The 17,826-nt window shown below is 38.3% G+C and overlaps 2 protein-coding genes and 1 long non-coding RNA gene across 4 annotated transcripts in view; 1 reads left to right on the top strand and 2 right to left on the bottom strand.

Annotated features, from left to right (window-relative positions):
• Positions 1-946: 946 nt before the first annotated feature.
• LOC311075264 lies at positions 947-6,491 on the bottom strand. Its single transcript, XR_014604452.1, has 3 exons — positions 6,397-6,491; positions 6,278-6,294; positions 947-1,081 (listed from the first exon to the last, which is right to left on the bottom strand). It is a non-coding gene; the product is annotated as an uncharacterized lncRNA (long non-coding RNA).
• Positions 5,575-14,436, top strand: cdv3 (carnitine deficiency-associated gene expressed in ventricle 3). 2 transcript variants are annotated; one of them, XM_084102529.1, is made up of 5 exons: positions 5,575-5,990; positions 10,748-10,824; positions 11,096-11,223; positions 11,311-11,476; positions 12,948-14,436. In XM_084102529.1, exons 1-5 carry the CDS (start codon positions 5,796-5,798, stop codon positions 13,072-13,074), a joined length of 693 nt encoding a protein of 230 aa, XP_083958655.1. In that variant the 5' UTR covers positions 5,575-5,795; the 3' UTR covers positions 13,075-14,436. The 2 variants fall into 2 exon arrangements, with proteins under 2 accessions (XP_083958655.1, XP_083958656.1); XM_084102530.1 differs by having other exon boundaries at positions 5,652-5,990; positions 10,751-10,824.
• Positions 14,437-14,670: 234 nt separating this feature from the next.
• The window catches only part of vps41 (VPS41 subunit of HOPS complex), a 28,248-nt gene continuing 25,092 nt past the window's right edge, over positions 14,671-17,826 (bottom strand). The window contains exons 28-29 of the mRNA XM_084102528.1: positions 15,409-15,488; positions 14,671-14,925 (exon numbers count right to left, since the gene is read on the bottom strand). Coding sequence (XP_083958654.1) covers positions 14,845-14,925; positions 15,409-15,488 — 161 coding nt within the window. The 3' untranslated portion in view covers positions 14,671-14,844. The remainder of the gene's footprint in view (positions 14,926-15,408; positions 15,489-17,826) is intronic.

Below are 17,826 nucleotides of genomic sequence, written 5' to 3'. Positions count from 1 at the left end.
GAGTTCAGCAGGTGGATGAATGTGTTCAGGTTTTCTTCCTGTGGTCCAGCATAGAATGTAAGCAAAGTTCATAGAGTCAATCTGGACCTTTGTGACTTGTTCAGTTGACGTTTCATTCCTTCATGGAGAAACTTCTGCTTCTGTGGCACCTTCTCCATGACGATAATCTGTCCCCTCTTGACCAATCCTGTCACCTTCAGCGGTGCGATTGTCTGGGCAGACCTCAGTGGATGAAAGGCTTCTTCTTGGTTCCACACTGCTTTGTGTGAGACACCTGAAAAGCATCTTAAATGTCCACTTCTCGATTGAGCACTGGGGGACGGGGGTTATACTGGCTAAGTCGTAGTCAATGACATGGTTAAATTGTAATTTTTGTAATTGATTGAAGAGCTTACACTTCAGATCTTTACACTTTACACTTCAGTTTCTGTTATAGTGGTATGTTGAGAAATCAGGGGCCCTCTGATTTTCCAACCACCACAATAACAATCAGAAAGTTTAAACATTTTGAATTTTAATAGCAGGTCTGCCTCTGCTTTAGAATTTCCACCATCGATTTGTGACGGCAGCCATTCGTATGTATATTACAGTGTTTTCCCATGAGTGTTGTGAATAGTGTTTGCTATGTGTGTCTGTGTTAGACTGTCATCATGGGATCAGCTTTACCATCCTATCTGTTAGTGTGAAAAGATGGACAATAGATCTTTAGTGAAGTAACACTTTTGGACTCTATGCCATCTTTGTCTTCTTATGATGTGTAGTGTTCAGCCTGGATAGACTTTTCCAGGTGATGATGCTGTGAGGGTGTAGTGATGGAGGTGTATGTTCAGTGTTCATGTCTAGGAGATGGGTGGAATCTAATCTATAACTCTGTGTTACAACTTTAGTTCCAGTTCTATACTGGGAGGCCATACTTGTGCAGTGATGTGCTACTGTGTGGTGTGAATGGCCTCTTGAAGTGTCTTTTCACCCATCTCCCGAATCTCAGGTTATGTTCTAACAATCCCTCTGTCTTGGCTTTGATGCTTGTGGGGTCAGGCCCATCCTGGCATCCATCCTCCAAGGAATTGCAGTGGTAAACCTGAGACATAAACAAATGCAGAGAGAACCACAGTTAATTCTGATGTTTTCAACAGCTTCAAATTCAGACATATGGAATTATTTTACTTGCTCCGTTATCATGTCCATTGCCAATTTAATTCCAGTTGTCACATGAAACCGAGTTTCAATTGACCAGGTCTGAATTATTGCTGTTGTTTCAGTGCAGTGTGTGACACCTAAAGTTATTCTTGCAGTTGAGCCTTCACAGTCTGCTGTGTCATGAGCATTAGATACCCCAGTTCTGCTGGGGACATTTTCTGGATTAATCAGAGATTTTAACATTCATAGTGTCATAAGTTCCAATGGGTTGATGCCCATGGCTTTACTTCAAGTTGCTCTCATTACAGCCAGATCTGTGGGGAGAAATTTTCGGTGTTGCCTGCTTAGCATCTGCTGTTTTATAGTGTCGTTCACACTTTTATTTAGTGCAGATCTCTTGTGACCTGCAAAAGGCTGTGGTACTTCTGTCTGATGTTTAGCATTTCACACTCTCTTTGTAAATTTACTTCCCTGATCAGATTAAATGTTAGTTGGTGCACCCCAGTCAAGGACGATTTGGTTTGCTATTACCTGTGCCACACTTCTTGTCGTGTTTTTGGCACTGGATAGCAGGCCAATGAAAATCGAATTGTAAGGATTAATGTCACACTTCTCCAATTAATGCCCTGCTTGGCGATAATAACATAATGTATATTATAATTCGAGTTATAATACAATTATTTTATATTTAAAAGAATATAAATTAAATAATATTATTTCTGGTCTCTGAAGAGTCTGGAACAACTTAGTTGTCAAAGTGTTCGTTTTGCAAAAGACGATTCTTTCGATTTGGCCCTGCAGTCGTATGCTGTACTGGCATGTGCATTGTATGTACAGCCACAACATTCTTTTGAATAGACTTCAAATCATACTCAGCTGACCGTTACCAATTTGTAGCAGTAAATGAAGAGGTGTCATATCGATCACAAGTTCAGTATGGCGTACCACAAGGCTCAGTACTAGGACTGTTGCTTTTCATCCTGTACATGCTACCCTTGGGAGATATCATTAGGAGGCATGGCATTAGTTTTCAGTTACGCTGATGATACGCAGCTTTATATTTCTTCGCGCCCTCACGAACCGGAACCGGGAACACTTCCTATAACACCCAATGTATATTAGCGATTATCGTTATTAGAATGGCATCTACGCTAATATTAGTCTGTCTGTCTCATCCTTATCCCGAGGTTACTGTAGTCATCCGGATCCGGCCCATATCTAGATCAAATGGTGGACCTGCAAACTGACCAAAAATGCAAAAACCTGAACGTCAGCAGAGAACGTGTCTTCTAGTCAGTCCCCTGTGAAGGCCTCATCGACATGACAGCAACCCTGATCCTAAGCAGAGACCACAAGAACCAGACAGGTCCTCCGCACAGATCCCGATGGCCAGCTTCGGCTCCATACCGATTAATCGATCTTCAAGCAAAAGGAACTGGATGAATATTTGAATACTACCGATACCGATGTTTGTTCGTTGGCCAGAGGAGAACTTGCCCCCCAAACTGAGCCTGGTTTCTCCCAAGGTTTTTTTCTCCATTCGGTAACCAGATGGAGTTTGGGTTCCTTGCCACTGTCTTGCTTAGTTGGGGACACTTAAAGGGGTGGTATAATGCCATTTTCACAAGATGTAAAATAAGTCTTTGATGTCCCCAGAGTGTGTATGTGAAGTTTTAGCTCAAAATATATTTCAAAATATTTTTATATAGCATGTTAAAATTGTCACTTTTTGAGGGTGAGCAAAAATGCTCAATTTCGTGCTCAACGCTAAGCGTTATAAGATTCAACGCTATAAGTTTCGAGCTCAACGCTCACAACGTTTTTGTGTCAGTCCCTTTAAATGCAAATGAGCTGCTGCTCCTGGCACAGAGGATGGAGCTTCAACAGCGTGTGTCCTTTGACCTCACACAGACATGCACTGAACATTTTAATTTTTTTTAGCATTGTATGTTCAAACCGTGTCAGACAATGATGGAGAGACTCACGCCCGTTTCACACATACTCCGTTTGCAGTGCGTATGTGGTGCGTATTTTATTCCGTACCCATTTTAACAGGTTAAAGCTTTCACACTGCACGCGGATGCAGTCCGTCGATTCGTTCCAGGAGCGGTGCATATACAGTAGTGCAGCGATCATTTCCGCACCGAGTCTATTTTTGCTGTGCTGCACGCGCTGAATTAAAGTGACAGCGCATGGTTCGTGGTCAAAATGAACACAGATTGACTTGAAAATGTAGTAATTTCACCATAAATGCATTTAACTAAATAAAATGTAGTAATCTCACCATAAATGTATTTAATTAAATACTTCTTTTTTTTCATCGTTTTACTTTAAAACCGGGGTAAAGCTAGGAAAACTACAATTTACCTAAACAAGGCGACATAATGAACAACACTAGTCTCATTCGTGGAGGTGGAAAAACAAGTTCTTTGTGACATGAAAGATTTATTGTATTAAAATTTAAATGCAAAAGAAAAGGCATGAGAGTCGGCTGTTTTTGTCAATTTTATGTTTTAATTTAAAATGGTTGCGATTTTAATATAAGTAAATGGTTAAATATTTTACCACTTGCTTGAGCAACTTAATATATATAGAAGTAATGCATGGAATAATAGCCCTACGTTGTTTAAATTGTGTTTAAACGTGCATACGCACCGCAACGCACCGCATACGCACTGCACACGGAGTATGTGTGAAACGGGCGTCAAGAAGTGACAACATGTAGAATGCAACAGGACATTTCTGAATGGTTAGTTGATTAATTTAGGTAGCTTATGTGTAGTCATTATCTTCTAGTCATTGATTAGCATATTCTGTCCTGATAATCTATAAATGCTTTCCTGGGGGCGGGGTTTATGTAAATTTTAGGGTTTGTGATGTCACTAACCCGGGAGGAATGTTGTGTAGTCCCTACCAGCCGTTTGTTGTAGTCCTTAAAAATAAATTTATTTAAAAGATAATATCTCCCTTTGCTTTGAACTTTGAGCGTTGTAACTTTGCAGATGTTGTTTATGCTCAAACAGCAACATTACACACTAACTAAAGTTAGAAAAGTGAAATCATAATCAACCACCCCATTAATATTCAACAATATTATTGATTTGACTGTACTAATGCTGTGGTATGAGAACTGAACTGAGCTAAAGGATGACATTTTTTTTTTTTTGCAGAACTATTTATAGATTTAATAATTGATGCTCTTTATTTACAACAGAACTGAATAAACACTGAACTGACTTGAAAAGCAGCCGATATGCATCATTTTCCTGTTTTCACTGTAAAGCTAATAAATTAAGGTGACTTAACTTGACTTGAACTGTTGTGCGTCTCCAAGCAACAACGTGTTTCGTTATTGAACGAATCTATGGCTTTGAATTAATCGGGAGAGTCATGATTAAATTATCTATTCATAAATACACTTCACTTGCTTTGTTTTTGAATGAATGAATGAATGAATGAATGAATGACTCACTCATGAAGACAGTGACTTGTCGCCACCTACTGACGATTTTAGTCACATCATTTCATATTTTTTTTCTATGGAACATTTTAAAAAAAAAACATTATCTCATAACATTGTTTTTGCCATTGTAATTGCATTCTTACCATCTCTGAGCAGCATTAAACAGTGTGTAAATACATCGAGATGCAGCTTGTGCCACTGCAGTGCAAAGATGGCTTTTGTTTCATTTGGTTCAAATTGTTGATTTAGTTAAATGTATTGCTTTATTTATAATATTAATAATTTAATTAATAGAATTTTAAGAATTTGACATAAAACATGAAAAATGTATTAATTAATTTTATTTATTTTTTTAATCGTTGATGGAAAAGCTGTGACTGCAGTCTAAGTGGAAGAGGAGGTTACGCAGAAGGATGTTTAATGCCCCCACTTTAAAAAAGTTTGGGAACCACTCTGGAACAAGCTTCCACTTCATGTCAGAGCAGCCTTGTCGCTCAACGTTTTTAAATCTGTTTTAAAACATTTTTATCCTTTATCTTTTGACTACATTTTAAATATAAGTAGGCAGGTTTTGTGGTTAAGTATTGGTAGCTATTATAAAGAGTTTATTATGTGTATTGTAAAGCACTTTGGTTCAACTCCTGTTGTTTTTAAACGTGCTCTATAAATAAAGGTTAAGTTGAGTAATATTGAGAAAAGTTGAGTAATTTATTTTATGCAATCGTGTTTTTTTTATTCAGTATAAAACGGCACTACATATGTAAATGTATCAGTAAAAATGTTTTCTTTAATGTGTTAACTAAATTACTCAACAAGTCTTGTATAACTTACTAAAACAAAACAGTTGCACAATCTGGAAAAATCACTGTGCAGAATCTTCACCCTGCGATGTGATTGGTCGAAAACTAACATAGTGCTCAGCGATTGGACAGCAGAGCTGTCAAACACAAATCTGTTTTCCCATCCGGGTCAGATCGGAAGCAACCCTATCCGGTGCATTGGGCGAGTGTGTGTCACACTTTCAGCTGGTGAGTGCTAGGTTGCTCTCAGCACACCGTTAACCTGCGGATACGCATGAAACACGGATTATCGGGCAGACACACACGCAAAGGCTCGTTTGCTGTCGTTTCAGACGCTGATCTGATTATTTCGGAGCTTTTTTAGTGTCAAGTGAAGGAAATTTGGGGATAAGATGGCGGATGTGGCTCCGGCCGGCGTGGAGAAGAGTCTGGATGACTTCTTCGCCAAGCGCGACAAGAAGAAAAAGAAGGAGAAGGTCAAGGGAAAGGAGCAGGCGACCGGAGGAACCGTAATGGTGTTGAAAAAGACGAAAAGGGAGAAGGAGAAGTCGACGAAGAGTGAGAATCAGGACGCGCAGATGGAGAAGGTAGTCAAAAAACACACCGGCTGCGTCACAAACCCGTGAGCTGCCTTGCCTAGGCTAGCGAACATTCAAACGCGCTCGAAACGTTGAGCAATGTGGGCTAAGCACGCAGTTCACTCGGCTTTGTGACAGCTAAATAACAATAACAAAAGGTTATACGTTTAATTTGTCTAAGAGAAAGTTAATGTGATGTTGTGTTGTAGCCATCATGTGTTTGTGATTCTGAAAGCTATTAGGCTGCTTACATTTACAATTAACTTTAAAATCAATTTCGGTCATGATTTACTCACCCTGCACGACTTTTCCTCTTAAAAAATAAAATTGAAAAATAACAAAATTAGGTTTTTAGCAGAACAGTAAAACATTGACAGAATTAGTCATTTACTTAAGTTTCAAAAACATTTCTTACATTAAAAGTCAATAGTGAATAGTACTGTTATTCTGTCTAACGTTTCAAATGGGAATGGAGCAACACGAGGGTGTGTAGCCTAAATGGCGACAGAATTGTCATTTTTGGGTGAACCAGAAGTCGTGTCTTAAGTGACGTATCTTGGGTGATATGACATCATACTGTTCCATGGGGAATCAATCCTAACTCTGTCAGGGTCTTATAACTGATCCTGTAACTGTCCTCCAACGCCACCATATGCTCGTTTCTCATGTCATTACAGAATAGCTACGTGCAATGTGCAATGACATCAGATCGCTTTAATTAAATCCTACACTTTTCAAATTGTGATGCACATCGATAAATATTATAAGGCAGTTGTGCTGCATCCCATTTTGCCCACTGTGCCCTAAAAGTACGTTCTCTTTTGAGAAGAAAACACATAGCCTCGTTTTGAGTGTGTAACAGAAGAGCAGGGACATTGAGAGACATACTAGTACCACGTCATATTTGTGTCTATGAAGTCGGAGTGAAATGGAAATTCACACTATCTATTGTCTAAATCAAATGCATGTTATATATCTTATGTGATCAATCAATGGTTAATTTTTCGGATTTTTTGACCTCTTAGTGTTTAAAGTCCGCGTGAACCGTAAGTTGCAAACGACTTTTCTCCAGTGTTGTGACGTATTTCCCAGTGAAAGGGAATATTGAACAGAGGGCAGGGTTTTACTCTAGCGCTCCTCCTCTCCATCTCTCGCTCATAGCAGACTAACGGTTTGAGGGGAGTGGTTAAGCGTTTACCAACCCAAGCCGTCAAACCTACATCATCAGAGAAGGAACGCCATTCCAGACCAGAAGTAACTTTTCAGATTAAAGATTACGACGACAAACAATTTTTTTTCTGTGTATTAACTTGCACGGATTAATTGTTCACCACAAGACTAGTAATATGCACTAACAAAGTAAATAGGGTCAATTTTGATTTCAGTTGGACTTTAATCAAAGCTGGACCTTTCTGTGAAAATGACAGACTGGTGTCTCATGCAGGTCTTAGCCAATTGTTTCGTCTGTTTAAAGTCACCATAAAAATAAAAATGGATTTTTTTAAATGGAATATTGCAGTATTTATTATTAGTGATTTTATCTGTGCACACAGGGGTGGGAGATGTGACCGAAATCTTACATCAATCATGATATGAGTAATTTTATTTCATGGTAACGATATATATCCCGATATTGTTATTTTTGCTTTAAATAAGGGTTTTATGATATTAAAATTTGAAACCATTGAAGTGTCATAATTCTTGTTACCATTTTAAATATTACAAAAAACTAATACTAGCTTAAGAACTCAAGCCTATTGAAGACAAACAGTGATAATGAAAGAACAGAGAAACTAATTACAAGCAAATAGGAAAACAAACTACAATAGATCAAAGACAAATAAAATTGACCTACCTCAAAAACTTCAAGCACTAGAAATAAAAAATAAATAAATTGTATAAAGTAATCAAATGTATAAAAAAACTGCATAGTGTCTTCACTGTGTAAATTAAATATACATTTATTCTTAAGTTAGTTACAAAAGTGATTCAGTGAAGAACTTAAAAAAAAAAAAAAATTAACATTAATAACGACAGCAGGTAAATTTGGATGCTGTCACTTTAAGACCGACTGCACACATCCAATAGACTCGTGCGCTTTCTTTCTTAACCGTTTATGTTCACTTAGGACGTAAATTACTTTTCTTGCAAAGAGATGGTCACTTTGACACATAAGTGTCTATTTAACCAATTAGTCAGCAAAAAGCCCTCCGTTCAGTTCTCACGCGCTTTGAGCTTTCATGTGCGCGCATCATTCAGGCAGCGCTGAGAAAATCTTTGACCGCACACGCATATAGCGAAATGAGTTGCATTTCGCTGCTTACTGCGCTTCAACGGTTAAAAAACACTTGTTTTTAAACGCAATACTTAAAAACGCATGCAAACGATAAGCTTTTGTGACACCGTAGCACAGCGACGTTATGTGAGCGTAACCACGATAGAGACGATAGTCCAAAATCTCTACCGGTTGGCAAATTTCTACCGGTTAATCGCAGCAATTGCAAATTATCCAACTTTCCAATCAATTCCTGATGGACAAAGCCCCACCCTACTTTTGTTTTATTGTTTATGCCATTTCACTTAAGATATACGTCAGAGAAGAAAGCACTATAGCAACTTCCGTCAACTTTAAACCCACCCCTGCAAGGTTTCGCACTTCTCCAAATCCAATAGGCTCTATGCGCATTTTGTCTCAGCACATCCGGTGCTGCGTCGGAAGCCGTTTTTGCATTCGGTGGAGATAATGGCAAATTACACTCGCTGTTTACAAGAACTTCCAGTGGTTAACGTGAATGATGTTAACAATATTGTGAGGCAGTTAGCTGTCACAAGAGTAAGAAAGAAAAGTGCTTTAAATTATATATTTCGAGCTACATCGACAACTTTGAGGGTGAGTATTCTCTCATATCATGCGAAATCCGACTAGCGAATCGGTTTCTAAAATCGTTGTCTCTGTTTCTTAGAAAATGAATTTTCTGAAAGTTTTGCCGCTAGTACACTTCGCTTTAGAGCGCACTATGCAGAAGTAAAGACGCTGGCTGAGATTCTACCGGAAATCCGTCAGCAGCGCTCATGCATAGAGCGTATTGACAACAGACAGAGAGGAACAAAGACCACGCCCTTTTTCATTGTGACGTTAAGATCATGCTCCCACATAGACAGCCAGCATCCTGTCACTGGAAACTGGCTGTTCAATCATCTTGTCACTGATAACGTCTTCATGTACACATTTTAGTTTGTTTAATTGATCCTACTCAAAAGTTCACTTTAATCTGCCAGTCGTGGGTCTTTTTTTAGTTTTAAAGTTAATGACCAAAGGTGTCTTTTTAAAAGTTAACAAAAAGTTTCCAGCACTTCTCTATTGTGAATAATTGCGTAGCAACTTGGAGGTTGATTAAAAGTGTCATGAAGTGTTTTTTTTTATTCAGTTTTTTTCTCCTTATGGGCCTTTCACACAGGACGTGGTATGCGCGGCGCTGCGCTATAAAACCCATTCATCTCAATGGCTTGCGCCGCGCAAGGACGTTTTGTTGCTGCGTCGACCAAAGCGCAAGCGCAGCGGTGCGCATCATTGGCGTGCTCACGCGCACGCCGCGGTCAAAGTTCAAAATAGTTCAACTTTTGCCGCTGCGCTCTGTGACGATTACCAGCGCGGCCAATAGAATCGGGGGATCCAAACAAGCACGGACATCAAAATGGATGAAAGTAAATTATATTAAGACATCGTATGGTATGAACGATCGTCTCATAGACAGACAGATTTACATTAAAAATAGTTGTTTTAACAGTCAGGTAACTTGTAGGTAGACAATGTGTGTAAAGTTTTTTTGCGTTGTATCTGAAGGGCAACGCTGAACCCTGAACCCATACCGCGTCCTGTGTGAAAGGCCCATGAGGGTTAGGTCTGTTTAAATCCTCCAGTGTGGATGTTGAGAATATATTTTATTTACATTTACAATTAAGAGTACGTTTTTACGTACAGACGATAATATTGTCAAAACGATCTCCGTTCACACGGATCCGCAAAAAACGACTAAAAACACTATATTCTGCTGTAGTTGCCGATGTTACTTTGTAAAGAAACACTATGTGCATATAGACCTTGTGCGCCAGAGAAACAAGCGCGCAGCCATCTTTAGAATATTGTCTTTGAACTTCCGTTTTTGCGGTTGCTCTGTTTATCTCTATGGCATCGCTGTCGAGGAGTAATTAGCCAGTAAAGTGGATTTACTTAATGTAAAGCTAACAAAAGTTATCACGAGGATTGTAATGTTTAGAGCAGATGTCTTAACAAATGTCAGTGGACCGGGAAGATTTTAAAACGAGCCGTTCATTCATAAATCCCCAAGATCGCTGTGAAAATACAGACCGGAAGACAAAAGACAACGAGCGGAGAGCTGAAAAGGGGCGGGGCTACATAAGGTCTATAGACTGAACACGTAATACACTTGTGCATGACGTTAGCGTTTTTACAAATTGATGAGATGATAGCGGTATTGTTTTCAAAAACCTGCACTTTGAAACTTGTTTCAGGCCCCCAAAATGCCATTTTGTGTAAATAAACGGGCAAAACGCATAAAGTTTTCAGTTTTTTGTTGAAAACTGTGTCGTGTAAACGGCTCCTAAGTTGAAAGTGAGATGCTCTCAGCTTTCCTCCTTTCTCCAAAAAATGTATTATTGTGCTGGTAACCACAAACTTAGTTACATAGACTTCAATAAAGTAGTTTTACAACTTAAGTTTCACCTCTCTTTCTCTTTCTCCCCAGGAGGACGAGGAATGGAAGGAATTTGAGCAGAAGGAGGTGGACTACACTGGACTCAGACTCCAGGCCCTGCAGATGAGGTGTGAAGAGAAAACTGTTGACATTAGCTAATGAATTTCATGCTACTGATCATAAATATTATGCTGTTCGCATGGCCATTTCTTATTCAAAATGCTCTCAGTTGTTTTATTATTGGAGTTGAGGTAAACACAACTTCAGAAAGCGCATTTCAGCAACTACACTTTGACCTTGGTTTTCAGCTAACACAAATGTCTCAAAGCAGTCTAAATGAATTTAAACATTGACACATCTCTGTTGTATTACACATTTTTATGTTTGTCTGTCTGGCAGTGATGAGAAGGAGGAGGAAGAGTATGAGAAGGAGGAAGTGGGTGAGGATGGTGAGATCATCCTGGTCAGTGGTGATAAAGTCTCTGGACCCTGGAATAAATCCGGCGCCCCCCCTTCAGCTGCTCCGGGTGAGTCTGCTGCATTGGTATACGTAGCCAACTAATGGAAGTATTAGTTGAGATCAGTTCTTAATAATCTCTCTCTTTTTCCATTAGTCGAGGAAGTTGAGGTTCCTGAGCCCAAGGCACCTGGCGTGTATCGTCCCCCAGGGGCCCGGTTAACCTCTACTAAAAGAGGCCCAACTCAAGGGCCTCCAGAGATCTTCAACGACGCCCAGTTCCCCTCTCTCCTCTCCACCGCCAGACACGTGGAGACTCGCAAGTAAGCAGTCACTGTGCTCCTCTAAAAAGCCTGTGTTCTGATCGTTGCTTAATCGGTACCTTTAACTTCCTTCCTTAATCAGTACCTTTAAATTCCTTCCTTCCTTCCTCGTTTTCCAGAGTATGTTAGGAATGGCATCTAGGCCTATCTGTATCCATTAAAAATATATAAACATCCTAAAATGTGTTTACCTTATAGGCAAAATTGTATAAATTTGATTTGCTTAAAGCTATTAAAATACTATTTGGCCACGGGAGACTAACTCTTCTCTAAAAACTTTCTCTGAAACTTATTTTATACAATTGTGATTTATTTATTCTAAAACGTATTAGTTCTAAACCAAGGCAAGGATGGGCTACTGATTGATTTACCGCAATGCAATGTACACGCATCCGGATCTCATGTTTTCTTAATGCCTTGTACCGTTAACGTGGATGGGAATATGCATGTAAATGATATGCAGATGACCTTATTCATAGTAAAACTAGGCGTTGTAAGCTCCATATATGGTTATTTCGGGGGAGGAGATGAATTTACGCACAATCTTTCGCTGACTGGGTTTAAAAAAGGGACTTTTCTGCAGGTTCTGGCTGCTCTAGCTTTTGTGCGTACACACACTTTTAAATCTACAGAAAGTTTTGTCCTGATACGTAAAACCAGGGTGTACTTTCTTTTTCACATGACTGCATATATGTATATGTGTGTATACTAATAGGAATGACAAAAGCACAAAATCATTAAAATGAAAATATAAATGCGAATTAAAAATAATAAATGTAAGAATATATAAATAATACTAAAACATCACCATGCCAAAATGTGCATTATAACAATGTATGACTTTGACATTTCTGATAGGATGAAATGCAATGTTTTAAAAAGTAAAAAAGGTTTGGATTATAGTTTTTATTTTATTTTTGTCATACAAATGTATTTTAGTTTAGTTCCAGTTTTCCCCAGTTATGTTAGTTTTTATTCTTTCAGTAATTGGAAATGTTTTAATTTAGTTTTCATGATAATAACTATGAAGTGCAAACTAATTCTTGATTCATTTAAATGGATTTTTTGGTAACTTTATTTTGATGATCTCATTTGAACATTCTATTGACTATAAGTAACTTTGCAACTACATGCCAAGCTTACTCTAACCCTGCCAGTCTACTAAGATTCTACTAACACTCTGATAGGCCAATTTTCACCCCCCACCCCTCGACTATTACTGTTTTTATTGATGAACATGGATCTTGAAAATCTCAAAATGAATTGTGATTGTTAAATGCAGTTTTTGATCATAAAAAGTTTGAAAGCAGCTTTGCTTTTTTATAATTATGGCAGAAATACCGTAAGAAGTATTTTATCCTGTATGGGGGGGGTCTTTGATTGTGTTGGACAGTTGATTCATGGTAAATAAAAAACTGAACCTAACTGATAATGCATAATGATGCTGAGAGAAACTGTTTTCTTGTTTTAGGGACAGAGAGATGGAGAAGACTTTTGAGGTGGTCAAGCACAAGAGCCGGGTCAGAGAAGGGGAAGGCCAGGCGTCCATGCAGCAGTTACAGTTAGATAATCAGTACGCCATCCTGGGGGACAAATAAAAGCCATCTCCCCCTCCCCCCCCCCAAGCCTACCGCCAGTGGTACAGTAAGACTCGCAGGGGGAACATGACCTGCAGCTGTCTGATGCAGTCCTGACTGAGCTGGAGACGCCTGTGCCCTTCCACACACACACGCACACACACCTAAAATCCTTATCAAGCAACATCCACAAATGAACGCATTTTGACACATTTAGCCATTGAAATCCTCTCATACACACACACAGGGCTGATAAAGGCCCTCCCTTATCAACTGCATTCAGACGGGCTGCAGCAACAGGAACTGACTGAAATTTCAAATTCTGCTTTATATGACACCAAGTTCACCAAGACGTATGATACTGCATCAAACGAACAAGGCACCAAATGATTATTTCGGTGGATTTCCTCATGGGGTTGGTTGGCCGGCAGAGCCACTGGACATCGGCCAACCCTGAGAAAATGAGAAAAGCCACTCTGAGGATAGAGTTCAAGACATTGTGTGAGAATTTAAAAAAAAGAAAAATGCTGAGTTTTTTTTTCTTTTTTTTTTCGTTTTTTTCGCCGTCTTTGCTACATCAGTAATAGCTCCTGAACCATTTGATATTTTTTTTTCTTGCATTGTGATGACAAAGCTGGGAGTTTTCGGTTTGGGCACTAGAGAGGGGAGACTACCTCGGTTGCATATCTGTGGTTACCATGTCGACCAGGTCCTGGGGTCTGATTGGCTGCAGGAATTAACACCAGTCCAGCCAAAGAGGAGCTATTCAACGTTTCAACCTTAAACTTGAAAATGATATTTTTCCCTCCCCTTGTCAGGTCTTCAAATTAATTTTTTAAAGTGGCCTTAATGTTTTGAATTTAAATACAAAAGTGTTGGGGGAGATATTTACATATAAATATATTTAGAGAATGCGCTCTGAAAGGCACTTCCTTGTCGTGTTGCAGGTAAAGCCTGCTTGATTTGATTCTTACCACTCTGAGGAGTAAAAAAAATGCCACCGTAACCCTCTGAGAATGTAGTTCTGCGCTAGTTTGTCGACATATTGCGAATAATGGATGTTCTCTAACAATGTCCCTTTAACCTTTTCATCCATGTTCCTCTCCTCATTTTATTTGATTCCATGATGATTGACAAAACATTATTAAAGTTTAACCTTTCTAATCTCACATCATGTTTCTGGTTTGATGTGTATTTTTGTGATTTTTCTTGCTGTGGCCTGTAGAGGGCGCTGCAGTCATTGCTATGAAATACTCTGCAGTGTCAAATGCGTTCCTGTTTATGTGTGGAGCTGTTTTGCCATGTTAAACTGTAAATGTACACGTATAGTAAGTATCAGAATCCCGGCCATTCTGTACATGCATTAAAACCCCTCGGACTCACCATGTTGTTGTTCTGACTGGACAAAATCTGCTGGGCTGTTTCGTTATCTGAACAACTATGTGAAAAAAGGTCTCTGACTAGTAAAAATTACTAGCGCTAATAAACATTTTGAATCTTATTAAAAGAAAGTAACAATTAATAATCAGTTTTCTTAGTGGACCTTGAGATTTAATGAAAAAGGATATGATGCACCATATCTTTTCATTGGAAAATTGTTGCAACAGACTTCTGAGGTGAATTATGGGAGTGCTTTATTGGCGCTGTTTTTGTCAAACAATCTAACATGAAGATCACAAGCTTGGATTAATAAATACTGTTACTAAAGGGAAGCTCATTTAATGATTGCATTTGTAATAGTTTCTAATGAGTGTGGTAAATGTTTAACTGTAATTCTAGTGGTAGGAATGATTATTTCTTCATTTCCAGTATGCCACTGCCCGGGCCTCTCCGCTTTGCACTGCAGATGTTGCAATACTGTGTTCCTAGAACCTGTCGGAGAGGACACAAAATGGACTTTTATGGTGCAAAAGTAAAGATTTCTCAACTTTTAAGGCTTCAAAGGTGAAGTGTAGCATCATTAAATGCTATTATCACTTGTCAGGATGCTCAAACATACAGAGTAATGTTGTGATAGTGCCACATATTTAAGGAATAGTTCACCCAAAATATTTGTCATTCCAAACCTGTATGAGTTTGTGTCTTCTGTTGAACACAAAATAAGATATTTTGAAGAATGTTGGTAATCAAACAGTTGACGGTAGCCATTGATTACCTTCAATGGCTACCGTCAACTGTCTGGTTACCAACATTCTTCAAAATATCTTATTTTGTGTTCAACAGAAGACACAAACTCATACAGGTTTGGAATGACATGAGGGGGTGAGTAAATGACAAAATGTTCATTTTTGGGTGAACTATCCCTTTAAGGTGGATTATAAAAATTCTAACATCAAAAAATGACAGAAGACGTACGGTTCCTGGGGATGGCAGACACTCCTTGTGGAACATGTGTCTGCAGTGAAACACCACCACACCAAATGCTTGAGCCGTGTCTGAAACAAATAGTGTGTCAGTCACACAATGAGAAAAAAAACTTCCTATGCAGTGAAACAGTGAAGTACATTGTCAGCATCATCACATTTGTGAGGTGGAAAGATGCCCAATATTTGGGAATGAAAGTGATGATTTGGCAAAGTATATTGCACTTTTATATATTGTGCACATCGTCAGCTTAAAAATATTTTCAACTTTCTTGAACAATTACACACATGAAATGAAATATATATATATATATATATATATATATATATATATATATATATATATATATATATATATATATATATATATATATATATATATATATATATATATATATGCGTGTGTGTGTATGTATGTATATGTATATGTATATATATATATATATATATATATATATATATACACACTCACCTAAAGGATTATTAGGAACACCATACTAATACTGTGTTTGACCCCCTTTCGCCTTCAGAACTGCCTTAATTCTACGTGGCATTGATTCAACAAGGTGCTGAAAGCATTCTTTAGAAATGTTGGCCCATATTGATAGGATAGCATCTTGCAGTTGATGGAGATTTGTGGGATGCACATCCAGGGCACGAAGCTCCCGTTCCACCACATCCCAAAGATGCTCTATTGGGTTGAGATCTGGTGACTGTGGGGGCCATTTTAGTACAGTGAACTCATTGTCATGTTCAAGAAACCAATTTGAAATGATTCGAGCTTTGTGACATGGTGCATTATCCTGCTGGAAGTAGCCATCAGAGGATGGGTACATGGTGGTCAGAAACAATGCTCAGGTAGGCTGTGGCATTTAAACAATGCTCAGGTAGGCTGTGGCATTTAAACGATGCCCAATTGGCACTAAGGTGCCTAAAGTGTGCCAAGAAAACATCCCTCACACCATTACACCACCACCACCAGCCTGCACAGTGGAAACAAGGCATGATGGATCCATGTTCTTATTCTGTTTACGCCAAATTCTGACTCTACCATCTGAATGTCTCAACAGAAATCGAGACTCATCAGACCAGGCAACATTTTTCCAGTCTTCAACTGTCCAATTTTGGTGAGCTTGTGCAAATTGTAGCCTCTTTTTCCTATTTGTAGTGGAGATGAGTGGTACCCGGTGGGGTCTTCTGCTGTTGTAGCCCATTCGCCTCAAGGTTGTGCGTGTTGTGGCTTCACAAATGCTTTGCTGCATACCTCGGTTGTAACGAGTGGTTATTTCAGTCAAAGTTGCTCTTCTATCAGCTTGAATCAGTCGGCCCATTCTCCTCTGACCTCTAGCATCAACAAGGCATTTTCGCCCACAGGACTGCCGCATACTGGATGTTTTTCCCTTTTCACACCATTCTTTGTAAACCCTAGAAATGGTTGTGCGTGAAAATCCCAGTAACTGAGCAGATTGTGAAATATTCAGACCGGCCCGTCTGGCAACAACAACCATGCCACGCTCAAAATTGCTTAAATCACCTTTCTTTCCCATTCTGACATTCAGTTTGAGATTGTCTTGACCAGGACCACACCCCTAAATGCATTGAAGCAACTGCCATGTGATTGGTTGATTAGATAATTGCATTAATGAGAAATTTAACAGGTGTTCCTAATAATCCTTTAGGTGAGTGTATATATATATATATATATATATATATATACAGTACAGGCCAAAAGTTTGGAAACATTACTATTTTTAATGTTTTTGAAAGAAGTTTCTTCTGCTCATCAAGCCTGTATTTATTTGATCAAAAATACAGAAAAAAATTGAATATTGTGATATATTATTACAATTTAAAATAATTGTTTTTCAATTTATTATACTTTAAATTATCATTTATTTCTGTGATGCAAAGCTGAATTTTCAGGATCATTACTCCAGTCTTCAGTGTCACATGTGACATCCAGTCTATCACATGATCCTTTAGAAATCATTCTAATATGATGATTCATTATCAAAGTTGGAAACAGTTCTGCTGCTTAATATTTTTTCATAACCTGTGATACTTTTTTAGGATACCTTGATGAATAAAAAGTAAAAAAATAAAAATAATAAAAAAGAAGCAAATGTTTTAAAAATAGAAATATTTTGTAACAACAATATACACTACTGGTCAGTAATTTTTTTCTTTTTTCTTTCTTTTTTTGAAATAAATCAAAACTTTTATTCAGCAAGGATGTGTTAAATTGATAAAAAGTGATAGTAAAGAAGATTTATATTATTAGAAAATATTTTTTTATTTTGAATAAATGCAGTTCTTTTTAACCTTTTATTCATCAAATATATAAGGCAGCAGAACTGTTTCCAACACTCATAATAAATCAGAATATTAGAATGATTTCTAAAGGATCATG

This window comes from Abramis brama (assembly GCF_963993115.1).
Source record: "Abramis brama genome assembly, chromosome: 24".
Classification (NCBI taxonomy): Eukaryota; Metazoa; Chordata; class Actinopteri; order Cypriniformes; family Leuciscidae; genus Abramis; species Abramis brama.
The sequence above is the reverse complement of the archived record's forward strand: the minus strand, read 5'-3'. Positions and strand labels throughout refer to the sequence as shown.

What these genes read in the sequence shown, in the direction of transcription:
- cdv3 (XM_084102529.1), top strand. Translation starts at nt 5,796, where the DNA reads ATGGCGGATGTGGCTCCGGCCGGCGTGGAGAAGAGTCTGGATGACTTC. An exon ending in AGGACGCGCAGATGGAGAAG is followed by an intron (nt 5,991 to 10,747) that starts GTAGTCAAAAAA and finishes CTTTCTCCCCAG; the next exon opens with GAGGACGAGGAATGGAAGGA. An exon ending in CTCCAGGCCCTGCAGATGAG is followed by an intron (nt 10,825 to 11,095) that starts GTGTGAAGAGAA and finishes TCTGTCTGGCAG; the next exon opens with TGATGAGAAGGAGGAGGAAG.